A 22,509-nucleotide genomic window follows, 5' to 3' on the forward strand; every position below is an offset into this window, starting at 1 on the left:
TAAGTTGTCGGCAACACATTTTAGAGTGCTTTTATTCTTTTAAATTTAATATGTATTCATTAACTTAATAACGATGTTTTGATTCATTCAGAAACTGTTTATCAAGTATTTTATTTTATAAGTGGCAGAAGGAAGCGGTAACGTGTACTTTATGGCTCGCTTTGGTGCCGCTTTCATTCTTTGTGCTGCTGACTGGTTGATATTTACAGACTAGCGACACACACCGTTGCTATTATGGAGTCACAGGTATGATTCAAGTGGAACTGACGGCTGACGTTAATTATGTGTGGATTTTTTTGTCCAAAAATCTGTTACTAAATAGGTGCAAATGTATTGCGGGCGGTAATTACGCTGTCACGATTTTTGGTAATAACTGAATTAACGTTAGCCAGCTTCCGAGTCAAGCTAGCAGTCGGACAGTGATTCAGTTGTTTTCTTCTGCAGGAAGTTCCTGGTCATGTGGATACTGTTAAATCGGACAAATGCCACTCGAAGCAAACAAACTGTTTTAATTGGTTTCTTTGTTGAAGGCATGGGTGTTGAGTTATTTTGACGTATGTTTAACACTTGGTTTCCTTTTTTAGCGGTAAATAGTGTGAGTGATAGCCTACAAACTTTACCGTGATGGTTAGCCTCATAGCAACAAGATGAATAGGGCATTGTTAGCTGTTGGACAGCTTCTGTCACTGAGACGTAATGTGAGTTTTTCTGCTGTGTGCTGTCAGGTGGTAACCAGCCCGAAGGAAATTGCCAAGCTCTATAAAGAGCTCAGCCTCTATCCATCTTTGACCAGAGCAGATGTGGGACCCGTAATCACTTCTCAGTATGGAGGCAAATACAGCAACATTTACACAGGTACACCTAATGTGTTGCACGCTAACACGGTCAGATTTGCATGTAATGATGCACGTTAGTTATATTTGTATGTGTTTATTTTCTTCTGCAGAATGGAACCAGCGGGATCTGGAGAGGAATGAGACTGTTAAGTTTTGCAGGCAGTACATTGTATTTCACGATGACAAGTCAGTGGTCTACTCTGGAGCCTCAGGAAACTGCACTGAGATCAAAGGAGAGTATGTATCACTTTCATATTTGATCTATTGTTTGGCTACAAATACTGTCATACTTTCTGAGCAGATACAACAGTATATTCTCATTTGTGTCTCCTGTCAGGGTGCTAAGTAAGGATTCTCCTTCTGGTGAAATGAAGGCAGTTGTCAGAGAATGCACGGTTCAAGGAAAAGATAAACAGTTTCTGGAGGTGTGTGTCTGGCTCAGTGTCAGCACTGAGTTTCACACCTGCTCTTTATTTGTCTTTGTTCCACTTTAGCATTTTATTTCTCCTACTGTGTTGGTCTCTTATTTTCCATGGCAACACCATGGAAAACTGTGTGTTAGCTTACATTAGAAAAAATCGGACTTTAACTTTAACGTTCTTCTACTTACCTGCTTGTGGCCTTTCAGATCTGGAGTAAAAACATCAAGGTGAAGAGCATAGATCTGACAGCCTTAAAGAAGCATGGCAAAGTTTATGAAGATGGTAAGTCATCTTGTTGTAAAATCTTTGGTGTTTGTTGTTTTTCCTAAATATCTTAAATTTAAACTTTTGTGTGTGGGTTATTTTTCATCCTTAGACCAGTTTGGCTGCTTGGTTTGGTCTCACTCTGAGACCCACCTCTTATATGTGGCAGAAAGAAAAAGACCAACAGCAGAATCTTTCTTCCAGGTCTGTTTGTATTAAAACAAATTAAAAAGCATGAAATATATGTTGGATTCTGCAAAAATAAAAAATTGAACTAATGACTTTGACATATTTGCACTCACACCAAAGATAATAATTGAATGTGAAATAACAGAAATGACTAGTAGTTAATAAGTATTAACCATTCTATGTTCCATTTTCTCCTTATAGACTGAGTCTCCAGAGTTGTCTTCTATTGGAGATGAGGACGAGACCTTGAGAACTGAGAAAAAGGAGGCTGTAAAAGTGAATGGAGCTAATATTCCCGAAACTGAAAATATTTTCACAGTTCAAAGGTTTAATTCTGGTCTTAAGTTCTTTTCCTCTTTAGTTTAAATTTTCCCATCTTATTCCTGCAGGGGGAGCAGTTTGTCTTCCATGAGGACTGGGGAGAGACTTTGGTTAGTAAGAGCTGTCCTGTGCTTTGTGTTTTGGACATCGAGGGAAGCAATGTTTCTGTGTTGGAAGGAGTGCCTGAAGATATCTCACCAGGACAGGTTAGTGCAACAGTTTTTTTTCTTTTTTCCATTTGGTGTATGCTTTTCTTTAATGTTTACACTCTTCAAGTATCCTCATAATATTTTGTTCTTTCTCTCTTTTACTCTTGGTATCACACTGTTTCTCTATTTGCAGGCATTTTGGGCTCCAGGTGACACGGGTGTGGTTTTTGTAGGCTGGTGGCATGAGCCTTTCAGACTTGGCCTCAAGTACTGCCCCAACAGGAGGTGATAACGGTTTACAACGATCAGTGAAAAGTCAGACTGTACAGCTGATCAGTCATAAATACCCTCATCAGCAAATACTGTAAGTCATTGATGTTTCATTTTTCTCTGTCAGGTCATCTTTGTTCTACGTGGATCTTACTGGTGGGAAATGTGGTGAGTGGATTTGTGTTATTTCTATCATTTTAGACATATTTTATGAACACAAGTTAAGTTGAAGTTATCATATCCAGTTAAGTAGAAATGCAGTTCCACTTATGTTTAATCTAGTGTGTTATGGACCCAGCTGTAAAAGGTTGTTCATGTACATATGTATGTGTTTGTTGTGCCCATCAGAGCAGCTTTCATCAGGCACCAGCGCAGTGTGCTCTCCCAGGCTTAGCCCGGACCAGTGTCGAATTGTCTACCTAGAATGTTCTGTCTATGGACCACACATGCAATGCAACAGGCTGTGTATGGTAAAACAGAATCTGGCTTTTTTTCAACCAAATGTGCTAACTTTCCCTTCTTATGAAATTAGCTTTCCTTAAATTTCTGTTCACTGGCTTTGCTCTTGCATTTCTCTTTTAATACTAGTATGACTGGTATACTAAGAAGACCTCGGTGGTGGTGGATGTCGTGAAGCGACCTGGAGAGGGTGGGGAATACATAAATTTTTTTCTGTATGTAAAACTCTGCATATATTTATATTAAAAAAAACTATTTATGTTTGGCTATGCAGATGGCTTTACCGGTATCTACAGTTGTCAGTTGTCCCCTCAGTGCTGGTCAGCTGATAGTCAGCGTGTTATTATTTCTTGCCCCCAGCGCAGCCTCAAGGTAAAGTTCCTGTCTGGGAAATTTCTTGATATTGTGAGGGAAAAAATACACATTAAGGGTTAATATCGCCTTTTTATATCTATTTCAGTTATTTAACAGTTTGCAAATAATGAGAATTTTGCATTTGTATGCAAAAAAAATGTTATTGTTATATGTTTTTGGTCTTTTTAGGATCTCTTGGTGGTGGATATAAGCACAAGGAGCATCACCTCTCTGACTGCAAGTGAGTCACTAGATATACTTAGGGTTTTTGAAGTATTTGGTTAGTTAGTTAATAATAATCTATATTGTTCTAGAACCACTTCAGTGTGTGTTTTAACCTGTTTCTAATGGTGATCATTGTTTGCCTTTAGAGTCTGAGGTTGGTAACTGGTGTCTGCTGAACATAGAGAGAGATCTGATGGTGGTGAGCTGCTCTTCTCCCAACAGCCCTCCAAATCTGGTAGGATCAGCATTTTTATTTAGAAAAACACACACACACACACACACACACACATAGATATATATCTATCTATCTATGTATATATATATGTATATATATGTATATATATATGTGTGTGTGTATATATATATATATATATATATATATATATATTAGGGGTGCAACGATACTCGTATCGATATTGAACCGTTCGATACAGTGCTTTCGGTTCGGTACGCATGTGTATCGAACAATACAAAAATTTTAATTTATTTTATCAACTTTTCTTCTGACGATGCTGTCTGTGTTGAGAGCTCAGTGGATCTGCGTTCGACTACTCCGACTAGGCTGCACTGTCGAGCGCAGATCCACTGAGCGCAGCGCAAGCTAGCAAGACAGAAGCTAAGCTCGTTGCAACAAAGCAAATTGAACCTCCCCCACCCTCATTCAGATCTGGCCTTTGGAACTATTTTGGTCTTCATGTGAAGTATGACCCTGAAGGTAAGCGCGTCATGGACAAAAGTAAAACAGTATGTCGGATGTGCCACGCAATGCTCAATTACATGGGTGGGAACTACTGCGTTAGCGCAGTTTGCTCGTTAACGTGTTGACGCTGTCCAGCCCCACGCACGGGGCGATCCGCGGTAGCTCGTTAACGGAGATTTGCCGTGTTGTGGCGTTAACGTCATTTTAACGAGATTAATGCTGACAGCACTAATGGGAACACAATGAATATGACTGCACATTTACTCCAACGTCATCCTAGTGCAAAGACAAGTGGAAGCAGACAAAAGCAACAAGCAAGCATGCTACAGACTTTACCCGAGTCATTTAGACAGCCGTTAGCACATGATTCTCCTTATGGGGACCTGATATGTTTAATATGCTGCTGAGAGTATACCCCAGAAGAAGCGTATAGTATAGCTTTTATTTTGGAAAGAGCCATTTCTCTGTAATAAACTCTCTTTTCCAAAGATGAGGGATTTCTCCATGAGATATTTATTTTTTTTATTACTTTGTCGTTTCAGCAACATTAAATTTAAAAACTGTACTTTTGAGTTAAAATATATATTTATAATTTTAATAAATGACAAATTAAAAAAGCATGAACATTTTTTTGTATTGAAAAAATATCGAACCGTGACACAAAGTATCGAACCGAACCGTGAATTTTGTGTATCGTTGCACCCCTAATATATCTATCTATCTATCTATATATATATCTATCGATCGATCGATCGATAGATATGGTATAATACATATACTGTTGCAAAAATGCAATTTTTGTGACACAGCTGGGGCTGTGTCACTTACGGCAGTGCCATTTCTTTTGTACAGAGGGTGGGTTTCCTCCCAAGCAGGGAGTCCGAGGAGGATGTAGTCTGGGTTACTCTGGAAGACTCTCCGACTTTGCCAGAAATCGATTGGAAGATTTTGACCTTCACCCCTCCTCCAGACCAAGACAACAGTCAATATCGTAAGATGGTTAATAGCATCTAATCGGAAATCATTGGAGATCGTTTTAAATGTAGTATTTGTCCCTTTCTTTATCTAATGAGTCAAACTCATAAAGTTTAGTCCTTTTTTTTGGCAATCAGTACGCCAGCAGTGCAATTAGTTTCAATGTTGCTATGCTGGATAAAACTAGCTTGGGAATGCTTACTTTAAGTTGGTAAATATTTCTTGAATATTTATAATATTTGGGTTTACACCTCTAAAAACTGTTTTGTCTTTTTTATGTCAGAAAGGCTAACAAACTTCTCTTAAATCTTGCTATTCTAGCGGGCCTTGATTTTGATGCTTTGCTGATCAAACCAAAGGAGGTTAAGGATGGAGTGAAGCTGCCTTTTATCGTCATTCCTCATGGTTTGTTTCTTTAATTTTGATTTTTAAACCATTATTTGTTTTCAGTACAGAGACAAAATCTGAATATTTATCAGTTTCTGTGCAATGTTTACTTAGAGAAATATACCAGAAAAGCAGAATCAATATTGTAAATGCTCTGTATTAATAACATACATCAAATACAGCTACATTTGAAAGTAATAACCCTGTGATACTAATCCATTTTGGATTTACTTTTAGGATTGAATCTGTTTTGGGATTTGTTTCCTTTCAGTTGAGAGCTATTGCTGATAAGATTGTGGTTGCTATGACGATAGTGCGCTATTCTGATACCCAAGAATAGTCTTTTATGACACAGCTTGTAGTCCATGCAGTAGTAATATTGTAAATACTGTAACTCTACATGCATATTACTTTCATACCTCACTTGAACTATGGTTTCAAACACTCAGGCAATAGTTTTTAACACAAACTCAATATTTATCTCATTAGGTGGCCCTCACTCAGTGATAGTGGCTGAGTGGGGTCTTTCCGTTGCTGTGCTATGCAAAATGGGCTTTGCTGTATTACTGGGTAAGTTCTTATAAGAATGTGAAGTACCTAGACCTACTAAAAGAACAGTCATCCCTAAATTACTTTAATTTAGACTATGAAAACATGAATGATTCTCTTTCTCTTTAATATTTGGACTGGGGCTTGGAACAGCAAATTCAGAGTTTTTCCTGGCTCAAAATGGGCGCTTGTGGGGTGACTACACATGTAGCCATAATTGGTCACCATGTATATAAGGCAAAACATACGCATTAATGTACTTAACACAAGTCTAAGCACTTACCTCTTATTTTAGAGAATTTGATAAACAAAAAGTGATTTCATATGTTTATATTAAACTTAGTTCTGGTGATATATTTGTAGATGGAAGGCCTAAACCTCTTTGGTTGGCAATATAGTTTTTTATATATTAGAAAAGTCTGTAATCTGGATTTTGTGTACAGTCATTTCTGTAGTACTTCCACTTGCTACAAACAAAAATATCCAGCACTAATGGTTTTATTATTGCAAGATAAAAAAAATAACCATGTCACTTTACCATTTTCCCCCTCAACATTTAATTATTAAATATCACAGTTATTGTCAATACATGGATATCCCAATACCCCTAGTTTGCTTTATACTTGTTAGTGAACTATCGTGGCTCAATTGGATACGGCCAGGACAATATCCTCTCACTCCTGGGCAATGTTGGCAGCCAGGATGTCAAAGATGTTCAAGTAAGTGTCCATAACTCTCACAATATTTTTCATGTCATGGCTTTGAATATCTTTATATGCATCCAGTTGTTTGCTGCATGGTGATAGCTTTGTTTATATGACTGAGTTAATTGGTTTCGATATTTAGTGGATGTTATTTGCGATACATTCTGTTTAAAGCTCACAGCTCATAACACCAGTTCAGTTTTCCTTCCTTTTGCCTTCTTCTCTCCTCTTACTTTTATTTTGCTTGGTCCATGTGTCTTTGAAATGTTTTACATTTGTTCTCTGCTTTTGTCACCACCAGTTTGCAGTTGAAAGTGTGCTGAAAAGTAACGACCTCGACGTGCAGAAAGTGGCAGTTTGTGGAGGCTCTCACGGTGGTTTCCTGGCCTGTCATCTGATCGGACAGTACCCAGAATTCTACAAGGCTTGTGTGGCTCGCAACCCTGTCATCAACTTGGCCTCCATGATTGGCAGCACAGACATACCAGACTGGTAGGTCTTGTCATGCACATTCTCACACTTTTGCCCACATTTGTTTATGCATATTTTTAGGGAACTCATACGCAACCGCATAACTGTGGCATTTTAGCAGTGACACTCCTTCTATTCAGTTACGACAGCTGGAAGTAAGAATGGGCAATAAAGCCAAAGAAACACATACAGACATTGAAAAATTATTGGGGACTGGTCCTGTAATTGTAAATCCAATTAAATAAAAGTGCACTTATAGCAAATCTAATATCCTTTGACATATTGCAAACATGGAGCAAGGAAAAAAAGGGGGATCAGTATGTTTTCAAAGATCTCTCATATTAGTGTCACATGAAAATGCCAACAGCTTACATTACACTACTCTAACACAACAGAGGAAGTACATACTTTGAACTTCCAGATCAGACATTTTTCACATCATGCCAAGATTAAAAATAAACATTAATAAAATATCGTTACAATCGATAGCTTGTAATGATATCAGCTTGGAGGTATCTCAGGCTTGGAGGGAAGTGTTCAAAATGTACACAAATACAAGAGGAACAGAAAATGGCACAGTCAAGCAGTCATATTTGTGTTCCTTTTTTTTTCTGCAGGTGCATGGTTGAGGCTGGCTATAACTACAGTACAGACTGTCTGCCTGACCCTGCTGTTTGGGAGCAGATGCTGAATAAGTCCCCTATTAGGCATGTTGCACAGGTATAACCTTGAAAATCTCTTGGGTTTGTGGATATGTCTTTGTAAGTGTTGTTGGACAATGAAGCATGAAAGGTGTTTTCTGATCTAGGTAAAGACGCCGGTACTGCTGACCATAGGAGAAGATGACAAGCGTGTACCTAACAAGCAAGGAATCGAATATTACAAAGCACTCAAAGCAAAGCAGGTTCCAGTTCGGTAAGTGGCCTCCTGAGTAACGTGTTTTATTGCTTATGCCTGATATAGACGGGATAACTGGAGTCTTATTTTTGTCTGTTGTTCATTCAGTAATGCTCTGATTTGTGTTGCTTAGGTTACTGTGGTACCCAGGGAACAACCACTCTCTTTCCAAGGTGGATGCTGAATCAGATGGCTTTATGAATATCGCTCTGTGGATAATTCAATACCTGAGTCTGTGATGATAAATTTCAGATAAAAACACCGTATAGTGATAACGTTGCTGTTGCTGCCATGAAAGGATAGAATGACACTTGCACACTGTGTGAGGGATGTTACGTTCCTGTTCCTGTTTCAAGGACAGTGTGAAGTTCAAACTTAAGCCAAAGCGTTAAAAGTGCTCTCCCATCAGAAGGCACTTTGTCTAAACTCTGCTTTACTTGTAATCTTTCTGTGGGTGTGGTGGTTTCCACTGGATGTCCAGTAAGTTTTAACAAAACACTTGGGGAAAAAAACAGTTTTGATTGACAAACATTTTGTTGATTGTTATTACTTTATGTAATCTTTACAATCCGTAAAGTCAAGGGCTTTACATCGTGTTGCTTTTGTTAAAGTCAAATCACTTTAGGCAACTTATTTCATATTCAGTCTTTTTAAATCGGTGCCATTTTGATTTCATTCACCTAATAAAGTAATTGTGAACACACTGTGGTGTTTGAATTTTTTACATGTGTACTGATTGAGAGCATTCCTGAAACTAGTACTGAAATCGAATGTCATTTCTTTTTTTTTTTAACAGAAGTTCTAGCTACTTGAGGAAGTCTTTCAATTTTTTTTCCACCAATAGGAAACCCCCTATAAAGTGATAAAATGTGGCTATTGAATTCAGAAGTGATTGTCATGGGACAAATATTGTTTTGTGAAGTTTTAGGGGGGGGTTTTAACCACTTGATAATGCTTAAATCTTATCTCCCTTGTGAGTTTAAGAGGTCACATGGTTTGCATCAGACTGCTTTATACCTGACCACCTGCTTTCACTTCTGCATAATGAAAACTGCTTCTTGTCAGAGCACAGTCATCCTCTTATAACCTGTGCTCTTACGAGCACGATGCATACTTCACGCGCTGTGGTAAGTGACTTTTCATTATATTCTGTTTGAAAGTCATACTTCATTTTAGGAAGTCTGAACTCACAGTGGAAACATTTACGTACACGTAAACCACCTGATAAGGCTCTTTTAGATTTGCGGTACTGTGCGTAAGTCTTGAGCCACCTCTTATTGTTTAAAACCGCGCTTGTACGATTCAATCTTTTTTCTCTCACATACTCTGAACTCTCTTAGGCAAGCTTTCTTGTCATTTCAGTGATTTTCAGCCCAGTTCTTGTGTAATCTGGCATATCTCAGCCTTTTCTCCCTGCTTTCCTTCCTAAAGAATGGCTACTTGACACCCCCATATTTCTAAAGGGTATGACTTTCAGACACTGTACCACTTCTTCTTTTGTCCAGTTCCTTTAAATGTTTTAAGGACACAGAGATATGTCAGTTTTTTACTTAATGGCTCTCAGAGAATCACCTCGTTGATGCAAAAATACTATTTTATACGTGTGCTTTCTTTGCCATGAAATTGGTTCTTTGTTAAGTTGTCAGTTATGAATCTGTTATTTCATTGTCCTTGGAAGCAAAATGTAAAGAAATGAGGGGTTGTTCAAGACTTTTGCACTGTACTGTAGGATGCAGGTGGTGTTAATATTTTATTATGTATATTATATCGTATTCTCAAACTTTTTGTAAGCAACTGAATTTAATTTTGTTACCTTTTTTTCAGGCTCTGGTGAAAAATATCCTCATCCTAAGCCAGCTTTTTCCATTGGTGAAGACCATAAATACAAAATTTTTACCATGTGACACCAATCTGAATGAAACTAAAGTTGACTGCAGTGACAGACCACTCAAGCACGTCCCCTTCATTAAGGCTACATCTGTAGCTTACATAGATTTAAGCCGAACTAAGATAAACCGAGTATGGGCGCATGCTTTCACAGGTGTCCCAAATCTGCATACTCTAAAGTTATCAGGCAACTGTCAGCCGGGCAGTCCGAGAGCTCTGGAAGACAGGTCTTGCAGAGTGAAAATCTCCAGGTATGCTTTCAAGCCCCTACTGACACTGAAACATCTGGATTTGTCAGGAAACAGTCTTGCCTACATACCATGGTTACCAGAAAGCCTGGAAGTTCTTCATCTAGAGAACAATCAGATCTTCAACATTATCTACCCTCTGAACACTCCACATCTCGAAAAGCTCTTTCTCAGCAAGAACTGCTTTTATGCAAACCCGTGCAACCAGTCCTTTTACATCAGTGAAAAGGTTTTCCAAGAGCTCCCCAAACTCAAAAACCTCACATTAGGGTATAATAATTTGACAGCTATCCCTAAAGGACTGCCACTCTCACTGGAGAGTCTGGATTTAAGAGAGAATACAATCACAGAAGTCTTAGAAAAAGCATTTTTCAAAATGACTGCCCTGGAGGACTTAAATTTGGAGTGGAATTGCCAACGTTGTGATCATGCTGCAAGGCCCTGCTTTCCATGCCCACATAATCAGTCTCTAAAGTTACATTCAAACTCCTTTTATTCTGAAAACAGCTCCATTACCATCCTAAGTTTGAGGGGAAACTCTCTGAAAACATTTCCAAAGGACATTTTCAGACCATTGAAGAAACTGAAAATATTGGACCTCTCTGACAACCTCCTGGCACATGCTATGCAAAATGGGACCTTCTTTAAAGAGCTAACAGGGGTCAAGTGGCTTAGCCTGATCTATAACTATGAACCACTGAAGACTTTTCCAGAACTTAATCTCTCCCCATATTTTAACAACATGTCTGATCTGCAATATCTTCTTCTGAGTGGTAACTTTTTCCTAAAATTTTCTAATGAAAGCATTGAAGTCCTCTCCAAGTTAAAAAGTCTAAAAGTTATAGAGCTGAGAATGAATTTCATTAACACTTTTAATATGACATTTCTAAAACAGTTACCCTCTCTAACTTCTGTTGACCTCTCCCAGAACATGCTTAATTTCCTTGAGTGCAGCTCAATTTCACGACCTGGGATTGTGGATGTAAACCTGTATGCAGGCTCTCTTCATAATCAACCTCTCACTCTAATGGATAGAGAAGTCACATCTAGAAACAGTGTATGGGAAACAGACCAATTAAATGCTCTGGAAATGTTAGAAGACAGTGTGACAGATATCCCAACACTATTGGGCTTCCAGCACCGAGCAGATGTTCTGGACAAAAGATTTCCAGTAATTACATCACTGTGGGACTTGAGAAATTTTCATTGCAAAAATAAGCTGACATTTGACTTGTCTCAGAATGATATTGTGTACCTTAACAAACATGTGGTTTCAGGCATGGAGAATGCCGTTTGTTTAGACCTTTCCTTCAATTACATGAACCAGGCACTGAGGGGTGGGGTGTTTGAAGGTATGACACATTTAGAGTTTCTTAATTTGTCTTACAATAGGCTTGATCTTTATTATAATGATGCTTTCAGGGAACTTAATTCATCTCTGAAGATATTAGATATTAGTAACAATGACTTTCATTTCAATATGAGGGGCATGGGCCATCGCTTTGAGTTCCTTGAAAATTTGAATCAATTGGAAGCCCTAAGTCTGGCAAACAATGCTATTGGGATGCGAATCAACCAAAGGCTGATCTGCAATTCTTTGAAGTACTTTGACTTCTCTGGAAATCACCTGAACATCATGTGGGACTCTGACAACAACAAGTACACTAATTTCTTTCAGAACCTGACAAATCTAACCTACCTGGACATCTCTAACAACCATTTAAAATCGCTCTCATCTGAAGTGCTGAGTAACCTCCCAAGTAGCCTTAGGGCTCTCATCGTCAGCAGCAATTCTCTAAACTATTTCCCATGGCTAAACATCTCTGCACTTACCAGTTTACATTACCTGAACCTGAATCACAACTTCCTTTATAAACTGCCAAATTATGCAGTAATATTTGGAGTCAATTTTACCTTCCTGGACCTCAGTCACAATCGGCTCAGTTATATTCCTGAAGATTTCTTTAATAATGCAAAGTCCCTAAAACATTTGTATCTCAGTCACAATCAGATCAAAGAGTTGAACCGGGAGCATCTTCCTGTCCTCTTTAAAAATGGCACTCGCCTTGAAAATCTCACCCTGCATGCCAACCCCTTCAAATGTGACTGCAATACCTCCTGGCTTGCTGACTTCTTGAGTACTACACCGGTACACATTCCTTATCTGACCACAGATGTACGGTGTGAATTCCCAGAGTCTCAGCAGGGTGAGAGCATACTGTCCATGGACCAGCGTTCTTGCCAGGACATATATGGTAGTGTAGCCTTTGTTGCCTGTTCATTTATGACTCTGGTGTTTACTGTTCTTCCTTTACTGAAGCACCTCTACGGCTGGGATATGTGGTATTGCCTGCAAGTGCTCTGGGCTGGACACAAAGGCTACTCCCAGATAGCTGGGACTGATTCGCATTATCAATATGATGCCTTTGTGGTGTTTGACACCAGTAACCAGGCTGTGAGGGACTGGGTTTACAACGAGTTAACTGTCAATCTGGAGAACTCTGGTCACAGGAGATTTTGTCTATGCTTAGAAGAAAGGGACTGGATTCCTGGGCTGTCATGTATAGAGAATCTTCATAATGCAGTATACAGGAGTGTGAAAACAGTTTTTGTGCTGTCCAGAGGTGTTAACGGAAATGTGAATGGTGTGATCCGCCAGGCCTTCTTCATGGTTCAACAGAGGCTTCTGGATGAGAAGGTAAATGTAGTAAAATCAGCCTTTTTATTTTCACATATTTAGTGACTGTAACTTAACCCACAATCCTAAAATTATCCCTAATTCTGTCTCGAAAAGGTGGACGTAGCTGTGCTGGTTCTGATGGATAAGATGTTTCCCAAACTGAAGTACCTTCAGCTGAGAAAACGATTGTGCAGAAAGTCTGTGTTGTCATGGCCGCATCACCCATGTGCTCAACCCCTTTTCTGGAATCAAATGAGAATGGCGTTGTCATCAGATAACCTCAAATTTTATGACAACAACATGAGTGAAAGTTTTATATAACCTGCTTTTACATGCTAGCAGAGACAATCGTGATTACAAAGATCTTCATATCGCTAAATATTAACAAACTTGACCTTCCATTAACATGCTGTCACATACATTTGGTTGGTGTAATAATTTTATTAACTCTTCCATACATATGTTATATATATTGTTCTTATTCCTCTGTTGTTTTATTTAAAAATTGGTTTCTCTGGGACGTTATTTGTTGTTATTGTTATTATGATCATTTGGATGTATTAGCTTAAATTTTCTTGATTTTTTTTTTATTTTCCTTTTATTTTGTCAGACGGAAGAACTTTTGATTGCGTTTGTGTAGCATCTTAACCTGTAATTTACCTGTTTTATTATATGTACTTTGCTCCACACGCTTAAAGTCATTCATTACTTTTTATGCAATCACGATGCGTGGGCGACACAATCCCATGGCATATCTGCTATAGGCTTGCGTGAATGCACACAATTTGGTGTACTGCTTATCAAATATTTGCCTTCAGACCACATTCACGTTTGGGTTGCAACATTAACTAAAGCACCGATATAAGAGATATATTAAGCTTGACTTGATTTCCCTTGAGTGGCTTGATTTCATAAATACCGGCTTACCAGCAACACTGAGCACTCCGCCGTCTACAGAATTTTACTTCTCTTCCGTTATGTTAAGGGAGGAAATGAAACCAGCACTTGTTGCAGGTTACAGATCACTAAGGACTTCATTATCACCTACTTAAATGATCTATTTTTTTCTGTTTGTTTAATGAGAAAACAAAATCATGTCATGTTTTCATCGTCTCGGTACTCTAGCTTGGCGGGATCTCTTTTCTGAGACCGAAACCAGGACCAAATACATTTATAGTTACTCACTGTAATATCTGGTTTATGGTCTGTTGAATGCAAAATAGGATCGTGCCGAACAGCTGCACTTCCCCGATACACTTCAAAGAGCACCTAACTGCACTGTCACAAGTCACCACACCACATTTGTATTCCAGAATAGCCCGGTTTTACCCAATCACATGGTGTGATCTTAAATTATGTCTCTACCTACTCCACCTACTTCAAGCAAACTCACTTTTGTCTGTGTAGGCTCTTTTGTTTAAAAAAACACCCCCAAAAAACAATATTAAGTTCCATCTGCTGTGAAGTAAAGGGAATTTCAGAGCTTTGGCTTTGCGTAATACCTTCCAAGTACCATTCCCAATTCATGATTCATAGGTATATGAAAAACAGGAAACCACCCAATCATGGCTCTTCGGCTGCCCCACCACGGCGCTTCGTCGCGCACGCGCCAGCTGGGAGAGCGCGCCCACGCGGACCCGATGGCAGTACAGGTCATGAGCTGAGCTGCTGAGATCATGGAGCCTGCGCCGAGGTCGGACAGGGTACTGATGGGACTTTACAGTGATGGAGAGGTGCCTGTACGGTAAGCTCGGGCAAACATTTGGGTGCGCACCTGGACTTTGTCGAATTATTAAAAAATAAATAAATCCAACATGAAAACATTATTTCAACAAATTAAACTGTGTGCTTTTAGTTTTAGCGGCAGATTAATTATTATGTAAGGTACGAGTCCGAACTCATGTAGCCGTGTGCATACGAGCAAGAAACTAATCCGTCATGCGGTGGTCATAGTAGAATTATGCTCCGTCTCTGTCGAGGCTGCCCAATCACATGCACAGCGACAGTTTTACTCGTGCCACGCATGGAATACGGTTAGGTCCGCTCGGTAGTTTTTCCATTAAGGTGGCAGGATGTTGAGCTCCAGGAAAAGCCTTCCAAAGGATTGTAAATTATCATCCAGAACAACCGATCTATGCCGTTGCAGTTTGGGCGGTGATTCGACTTTTCTCTTCGCAGCAACAGCTGGCTGCAAACTCAGAAGTAAGTGCAGCGGCTTGTGGACCGAAATGAAATGAGGCGTTGTCTACTTTATTTCAGAATTCCGCTCTTCCTTCATCTGTCCTTTCTCATTCTGCCACTATGGTTTGACATGGGAGCGTGCAGCTGCGTAAACTTGGCGCGTCTCCATGAATATGGACCAGTGACTTGTGATACCTCCATCTTAATGCGAATAATGCAAAGGGCAAAGCTTTTAATAGTAGCTTACCAAGCTACCTTGAGTAGAATTTAGAATTGTTTAGAGCCTGTTTGTAATTTTATTATAATATCTAATTAATAGAATAACAATATTTACTAATTATTGGCCACATTCCTCCACTGATATACCAGAAGTACACACAAATGGGTACCACTGAAGGTTCATGACGCTAACTTCATTGTCTCCACAGTGGATAAGGGATTGACAGCTATGTTATGACTGACAAGAACACTTAGCCAATCGCTCAGTTGAATCCTGTGTAGTGAGTCCCAGCACCCAATCCTCATGGATTAGAGGAGGGATTATGATGTGGATTTGCCTCTGCAGATTTGCAGACAGGCCCCCATTGTGGACTAGGATGATGCTGGGGTGCACTTACTTTGATATGGATATAGTCTTAACATGTACTACGGTGTCTATTTCTCTCCAGTTTTAGCTGGAGCCTAAGGTACAGGTATGCCTAGCAAAGCATAATGACAAATTTGCAATTGCACCTGAGGGACAGTTGGTAAAAATTGTTGCATTTTCCTATGTTCATTGCAGATTACACAATTTTGTTTTCCCTGCAGGCCTCAACCAGCGTTAGAATCCCAGCACTTTGCAATAACTAGAGTTAGTGCTGTCCATGGTGCTGAAATGGTCATACTGGTCCATCTTCTTCCTTTTTTTTTTAAATATTCTTTCACCATCTACCGTGGTGACTGAGACTGTGGGAGGTTTTCTAAATATAATGAGCGGGAGTGTAGAAGTAGCCTGTAGTATACTGCACCACTAATGTGCAGTCTGCTTAGAGACATTTCTTTCCTGTCCTCACATTGTCACTCTCCCCTAATAAGGAAGAGCGAGGATTAGGGAGTACTTTAGCAATTGTAAGTCAAGTTGTAAAGCACTTTGGTCTGAACTCTTTTCCTGAAGAAGCACACTAATCCTATACCTTTGTGTAAAAGGTTCTCTGGGGAATTAAATGTTTAATTTCTTTAAAGTCTTCATTAAATAATTACCACAAACCATGAATTACATCAGCCTGGCTGTGACCAGAAGTTCAGTTGACAGTATTGTTTGTTATATAGGTGTTGCTTCTAATGCTTGGTGTTGATTAGGTAGTTCTTGATTTAAATCATTGGATTAATTTTATTTAGGTTGTACAGCTGCTTGTGTTGATGCAACCTTTAACTGCCAAATCAAATTGGTTTTAAATGATTTGTCTCAAATGACTGTCTCACTTTCACCTTTTTAGAATCCATGATGTCCTGCACTGTAGCTGAAATTACAAGACCACTGACCTGTGTGTCTGGGAGACCTGTTGCCAACAGTGACTGCTGCTTCCCTCAAATAGGACTAAATAAAAGTCAGCCTCAAGCCCTAAACAATCAGGCATGGACAGGTGAAAACTGAGAGGCCAGTACGTGGCCTTTACTTACTCTGTTATCCACAAAGGACATGAGCATATTCTCAGCTTTAACAGTTTCTTTTCAGATGTTGTATTTTGCCATGTAAAAAAAAAGATGCCTTTAAATATTAGAGCCAAGCCCACACAGAGCAAGCTTTCTGCTGCTGCAAAAGGTAGTGGGCACACCGATGGCAACTCATCTCATTCACGTTTCTCAAGGTCCCCTAAACACGGGAAAGGCAAACAGGCTGTAAGCTCAGCACCAGGGGCCCGTTCAGGGTTAGAACCAGGCTCTGTGTCAGGAGGTGTGCCTGCAACACCATCTAAACTGACTGGGGGACAAGGGTCAGTGTCAAGGCCAGGTTCAAAAATCAAAGCTGACCCAGAAGCAGGCAAAGGGTCAACGCGTGGTTCAGCGACAGCACCAGGGGGTAAAACCTTGTCTATGGAGAATATTCAGTCTTTGAGTGCTGCATATGCCACATCAGGTACTATGTATCCCAGTGAGCGGGAGTCCTTGGAACCCTCTGGTGGGTACCCCAAAGGCACCATGACACTAGGTAGAAGTACCAGCCGCTCCTCCTACACTGGCCGGACGACAGCTACGGGAAGCAGCCCAAACATCACATCTTCTGGGATGCATCACTTGTCAGATCCTTGTGGAGACCAGAGTTTTCTTTCTGGAGGGACTTCTAGTTTACGGCGGCAGTCTGGAAGACACACACAGATAATGAATTCAACTGGACGTGGAGAGGTTTCCACATTTGATCTCCATTCTCAGCTGAGGGATCTGCAGAGAGAGAACAACAACCTGCGAAGAGAACTGGAAGGAGGTAGGGATGGAAGGACAGGCCCCAGCATGAACAGCGTCAACTTTTGGAGCCCAGATGTAAAGAGAGAAAAGGGCGTGAGGCGAGAGGAGGGAGCGAGGAGCTCCATTGTGAAAGACCAGTACAGGACAAACCAAGAAGATTTGCAGGTGAGCTTGTTTCAAAAATAGCTGCATAAAAAAACCCTGACATTTTCTCCACTAAACACAACTATGTGATACTGTTACTTCACATTAAAGGTTCTCAGTGTAACACCCATAAAACTGTTGCTGTTATTGATGGTGAACTTCTGTCAGTCTTGCTTGTGGCTAGTGTTAGCACTTGCCAAATCAGCAATGAGACATACATGACACAGTTCTACACTGATGTGTTGGCTAATTGCCCCTGCCTTCCATCGCCCACAGCTAGTACTGTAGAAAGCAATTTTTACTTAAATCTTTGGTTTGTACTGTTACATAATCCAGTATTGGCTAAATTCAACACTGTTTAACATATTATATAAGCTCGGGTCATATTAGCTGGTGAAGTCATTTGGCAAGATAGGAAACTAGCATTTTATAATTTGTTAGCTGTAATGCAGGGGTGTCAAACTCTAATCCCAAGTGGGCTGGATCGCTAAATGTCAGGCCAGGTCAGATTTGACCCTTTGTCAGGTCATTTAGCTGTAACGTTAGCAGGGTGACAAGCACAGGTTAGCCAGCTAGCTTTAACTTAACTGCATGAATCTGGGGATGCTAAGTTTGTAGCATGACCTTATTTAAGCCACAAAACCAGACAGGGGTCCCATGAATTAAATGCCATGCCTCAGTCACATCCTCTTTTGGCCAAGGTTACTAGAGCTTTCTTATTAGGTAAATATTTAACACTGGTTGACCTGCTAACATGGATTAATTACTAGCTATGTTACATAGAAAGTGGTCCAAAATCTCGCTGACAGAGGTGACCCAGAAAGTCTGGTAAGGTTGTATGTTTGAAATTATGTTACAAACGGTTCAGACATTGGCATTAAAAAGCATTAAAAAATCAGTCAACAGAAGCCCGCAAGTATCTGTTACAGTAAATGCTGCATTTTTGATTTTACTGAGGTCTTAGTTTTTTTAAAATGACACTCTTTAAAAAAGCCTGAATGGAGTGTCTGCTCGCACACTCCATTCAGGCTTTTTGCGCTGACCCACCCATTTCCTCTGCATATCATGCCCCTCACTTCACTTCATACCTTTTGTTTCTGACTTCAAGGTTGCACTGAAAGGCGTCTGTGCAGTTCATTTATAATGATGTTTGCGAGGCTCCCTGTGTTTCCATGGGAACGTGCACTAGTGGCATCCACTCCAAGTTTCTAAAAAACCTCACATCTACTCCTGAAGAGATAGTGACTAGTCCTGTCCTGTGTCACCTGTCCCCAGAGTGTGGTCCATTCAGTTCGAGGCATTATCCATTTGTCTGCCTCACTGAACAGCTACTGTATCTTATCTATTATTCCTTTATCTGAATTCTTCATCCTGACAGTATCCTGTTTCTCCATTTGCTTTTTAAGCTTTTTTTTTCCTTCACGTGTCTGTTTTTCTGATGGAAACACCTTAAAAGTCATTGTATACAACATGGAACTCATCTAGAGTCTCTCACGCTAAGAAATCGCTTTAGCAACTCCACTCCCAAATTTTTGTATTGTTCTTTTAACCAAGCATGCAAAAACCTTGATCATATCTTCCATGTCTCCCATCTGACTCCTCCTTCTTGTAACCAAGGAGCCACCTCTGCATTCATATTTATAGCTTTTTTCATCGCACATTGTCACAGAGTGTGAGGACACTGTGACACATACACGCACACCTACACACGCATACACACATTCTTCTCATTTCGAAAGCAGCAAACTTTATAAAATAAAGCAGACTGTGTTATTTGCACAAGTCACGCTGCAGCACCCTGCCCTCAAGTGAAGCTTGTAGAAGTTAATATAAAGAAAATGCTCATTAGCTGTTTGCTTGAGTAAACCTTTGGGCTTGATCACGCCCTGATTTTTAATTTGTACAGTATTTTTCTAGTGAGTGCAATAATAACTTTAAAAAACCTGTCGCCTTGTTCTGTCTTACTCTTACTTGCGCTGTCCCCGAGCATCTACTGATGCACACATCTAGTTAAGCTTTACCTCATCACAGTTTTCACAGTATTGACTAGTTATGAAAGTCCTCTTTTTTGTCTCTCCCTCTTGACCTTTACTATAACTCATAAGGCTCACAGCCCACATAAAATATAATGTGTAAAATCTGAAAAAGACTTCTTTTAAAAAAAAAACCTGCTTTTAGAGAAAAAAAACAGCTGTATCACAGGGAAGATGTTATTCTTAAGCTTGCTAATCTCCCTTATCGCCTCCGTCTCCCCTCCCTTCTTTCAGCCTGTCACTTTCCACCTCTTTTTTTCTTCATTTCCCCTGGATATTTTCTTTCTTTCCTTTTTTGCTCTTTGAGAGACTGTGGAAAGAGTTCAGTCTGGCATGAGAACTTTGTTATTAGCATAAGGAATGTCACCTCTTCTCTCAGCAGCAGTGACCAGTTTTGTCCCCTAACCATCTGCCTGTTTTGCTTATGTTTGCGTCGGCTGCGTGTTTGTGTGCGTGCGCAGTTGCACGTGTGTATTTGTATCTTGGTTGTGTATGTGTTTGTGTGTAGGGCTCTCCTCCCACTCCGACTTAATATTCAATGCTTGTTGTTGCATTGATTATCTGTGTTCACCCTCGGCTGCCTCCTACGTCTCCACTCCGTGTCCTTGGCTCCATGCACCTTCTGGACTGGTAAAGAGAGCTTAGAATAATTGAGTAAAATAAGTAACACCTTCACACTGATTAGAAAATTGTAATTTAACTTTCTGATAAATCATTGTCTGAATTTTGTAAGTTGCTGTTTGTGTGTGTGTGTTTATTTATACTATACTTTTTTTTGGACAGTTACAATTTCATGTGTCCTTTTAAGCACTGATTGAATTTCCAATCGAAAATCAGGAAGCTATAAAAGTAAACAAACATAATATATTCTGTGATCTTTTGCCTTGTGTGCTGCAAAAGCAGGAATGTCAAAAGAAATTGGTTGCCCCCAGCAACACACGGACATTTAGCGTTTAGTTGTTAAAATGGTAAATATATTGGCGTATTGGTTAGTTATTGCAGCGGAAAACCTCCGCAGCCTTACGGTTATGAGTCAAGTTCAGCAAATTTTGTTTAAACCCACAGAATTTATTTTAAGTTCCAGGTAAAGCCCTGCCAAGGTTTTTAGATGCATTTCCATTCTTTATCGTGAAGAATTAAAATATATATTTATGAGCAGATAAAGGTTCCCCCAGTTGTTCTACTGATTTTAGCTGAACGATGTTTAAAGGTTTTCAAGGTATCAACCTAAAAGTCAAATCTTGGACAATTATAAACTTGGACAATTATATGAAATGAATAGAGGATTTTTGTTAATAGTAATGATAAGAAGAGAAAGAAGATCAAATCAATTCACAAAGTAAAAGACACAAACTTTTGTTTTCTTTCTGTCTCTGTGTTGCAGTCTGTTATGATATACTCACAACTTAAGAAACTTTTGAACTTGGGAGGAGTAAACTTACTGTTAATTTGAAAATATGGATGCTGACTCTCTTTAGGTAATTTTACAATATTCATAAATTTGTTTACATCAGTTGATTTTTTTTATTTCTATATGGAATTCCTTCGTACTTGAAACTCTTTCTCAATCCTGTTACTCTACTTGCAAGTAGCACAAAAGGAGCTTTTGCTGTTCTCCATGTGCTTTGAGGAGAAAACCCGACCCCTTGTGGTCACAGTGTGTAACTAGTCTCCAAGAGCTTTGTGAATTAAGATGTCTAAATTAATCTAGCTAATGGTTATTTGTTCCTATCATGTCTCACTTTTGGCTTGTCATGTGTCTTTGTGTCTTACATCATCTCTCTCTGCTGCAGCCTGGGAATAACAGAAGAAACAAGGTCTGTCTTCATATACTGTCCCATACTTTACATATGTGTGTGTTTTCACATGTTGTGAAGATTTGCTCATGTATAATTGGTATGTTTATTTAATTATTGAATAAATGGGAAATTTGTCTTTTATAGCAGCTTCCTTTAACAGTTCAGCAGCTTCAGGAGGAGCTGAGGGCTCATAGAGAGATGAACAGTCGCTCCCAGCAGCACCGTCAGCAGGGGAACTCCTATCGAGAGCTCCATATGGACCAGGACCTCAGAGGGGGACTCAGCCCTGGCCACAGTCCCAGACAAAGCCCCAGCAACCTGCAGAGTCCTGGACCAAAGAGCAGCCCCAGAGCCAGCCCATCCAACACCTACAATCCAAGGCAACAGGAAGCTGACATCATCATTCACAGTCCTGGATACGGCTGTAACACTGCAGTAGCCGCACAAAGAATCAGCCCAGCTGACACCCTTCAGCGTGGGCTGAGGAGCAGCCCAAATCAGCCTCTCTACAGTCCTAGCCAAGGTCCCGGGATTGTACCCAGCTCTGGTTCTCTTCACCCTTGTAGTCCCTGTCAGGTGCCTGGGTGTGACGGCTTTTCCTCACCTCCTCCCCTGGTTCCATCAGAGGAGAACTTCTTCCAACTGCAGTCAGAGCACGAGCGGCAGGCCAAGGAACTATCCCTGCTGAGGAAAACCATGGAAGAGATGGAGATGAGAATTGATTCTCAGAAGCAGACGCTGGGCGCCCGGGACGAGAGCATCCAGAGACTGTTAGAGATGCTTCAAGGCCAAAGCCAAGGTCAAGGTCAGGGACACTGGGGACGGGGACAGCGGACAGGCATAATAACCATGGCAGCACAGGAGGCTGAAGCCCAGCTGGAGAACGTGCATTTGAGAGAGGTACATTTTTTCCTGCTGATATT

At 40.1% G+C, this 22,509-nt stretch overlaps 3 protein-coding genes across 4 annotated transcripts in view; all 3 read left to right on the plus strand.

Moving 5' to 3' along the window:
- Positions 1-157: 157 nt before the first annotated feature.
- Positions 158-8,866, plus strand: apeh (acylaminoacyl-peptide hydrolase). Of its 2 annotated transcripts, XM_063465116.1 has the most exons (23): positions 158-246; positions 726-855; positions 947-1,073; positions 1,174-1,261; positions 1,465-1,540; positions 1,635-1,726; positions 1,913-1,987; positions 2,101-2,238; positions 2,375-2,466; positions 2,579-2,619; positions 2,800-2,921; positions 3,040-3,100; positions 3,185-3,282; positions 3,454-3,505; positions 3,636-3,724; positions 5,042-5,180; positions 5,486-5,569; positions 6,041-6,121; positions 6,731-6,819; positions 7,106-7,296; positions 7,893-7,995; positions 8,084-8,190; positions 8,306-8,866. In XM_063465116.1, the coding sequence occupies exons 1-23, from the start codon at positions 235-237 to the stop codon at positions 8,409-8,411; spliced, it is 2,193 nt and encodes a 730-aa protein (XP_063321186.1). In that variant the 5' UTR covers positions 158-234; the 3' UTR covers positions 8,412-8,866. The 2 variants fall into 2 exon arrangements, with proteins under 2 accessions (XP_063321186.1, XP_063321185.1); XM_063465115.1 differs by lacking the exon at positions 158-246 and having other exon boundaries at positions 633-855.
- A 412-nt stretch (positions 8,867-9,278) lies between these two features.
- Positions 9,279-13,411, plus strand: tlr9 (toll-like receptor 9). Its single transcript, XM_063464117.1, has 3 exons — positions 9,279-9,299; positions 9,997-13,005; positions 13,102-13,411. The coding sequence occupies exons 1-3, from the start codon at positions 9,279-9,281 to the stop codon at positions 13,306-13,308; spliced, it is 3,237 nt and encodes a 1,078-aa protein (XP_063320187.1). The 3' UTR covers positions 13,309-13,411.
- A 1,214-nt stretch (positions 13,412-14,625) lies between these two features.
- LOC134619253 (ERC protein 2-like) overlaps positions 14,626-22,509 on the plus strand; it is a 112,960-nt gene continuing 105,076 nt past the window's right edge. Inside the window, exons 1-4 of the mRNA XM_063465021.1 lie at positions 14,626-14,731; positions 16,644-17,775; positions 21,581-21,604; positions 21,731-22,486. Of these exons, the coding sequence (XP_063321091.1) occupies positions 16,912-17,775; positions 21,581-21,604; positions 21,731-22,486 (1,644 nt within the window). The 5' untranslated portion in view covers positions 14,626-14,731; positions 16,644-16,911. The remainder of the gene's footprint in view (positions 14,732-16,643; positions 17,776-21,580; positions 21,605-21,730; positions 22,487-22,509) is intronic.

This window comes from Pelmatolapia mariae, linkage group LG20, assembly GCF_036321145.2.
Source record: "Pelmatolapia mariae isolate MD_Pm_ZW linkage group LG20, Pm_UMD_F_2, whole genome shotgun sequence".
In the NCBI taxonomy this organism is placed as follows: Eukaryota; Metazoa; Chordata; class Actinopteri; order Cichliformes; family Cichlidae; genus Pelmatolapia; species Pelmatolapia mariae.

What these genes read in the sequence shown, in the direction of transcription:
- apeh (XM_063465115.1), top strand. Translation starts at nt 648, where the DNA reads ATGAATAGGGCATTGTTAGCTGTTGGACAGCTTCTGTCACTGAGACGT. An exon ending in TGCACTGAGATCAAAGGAGA is followed by an intron (nt 1,074 to 1,173) that starts GTATGTATCACT and finishes GTCTCCTGTCAG; the next exon opens with GGTGCTAAGTAAGGATTCTC. An exon ending in CGTGAAGCGACCTGGAGAGG is followed by an intron (nt 3,101 to 3,184) that starts GTGGGGAATACA and finishes TTGGCTATGCAG; the next exon opens with ATGGCTTTACCGGTATCTAC.
- tlr9 (XM_063464117.1), top strand. Translation starts at nt 9,279, where the DNA reads ATGCATACTTCACGCGCTGTG. An exon ending in TGCATACTTCACGCGCTGTG is followed by an intron (nt 9,300 to 9,996) that starts GTAAGTGACTTT and finishes CCTTTTTTTCAG; the next exon opens with GCTCTGGTGAAAAATATCCT. An exon ending in AGAGGCTTCTGGATGAGAAG is followed by an intron (nt 13,006 to 13,101) that starts GTAAATGTAGTA and finishes TGTCTCGAAAAG; the next exon opens with GTGGACGTAGCTGTGCTGGT.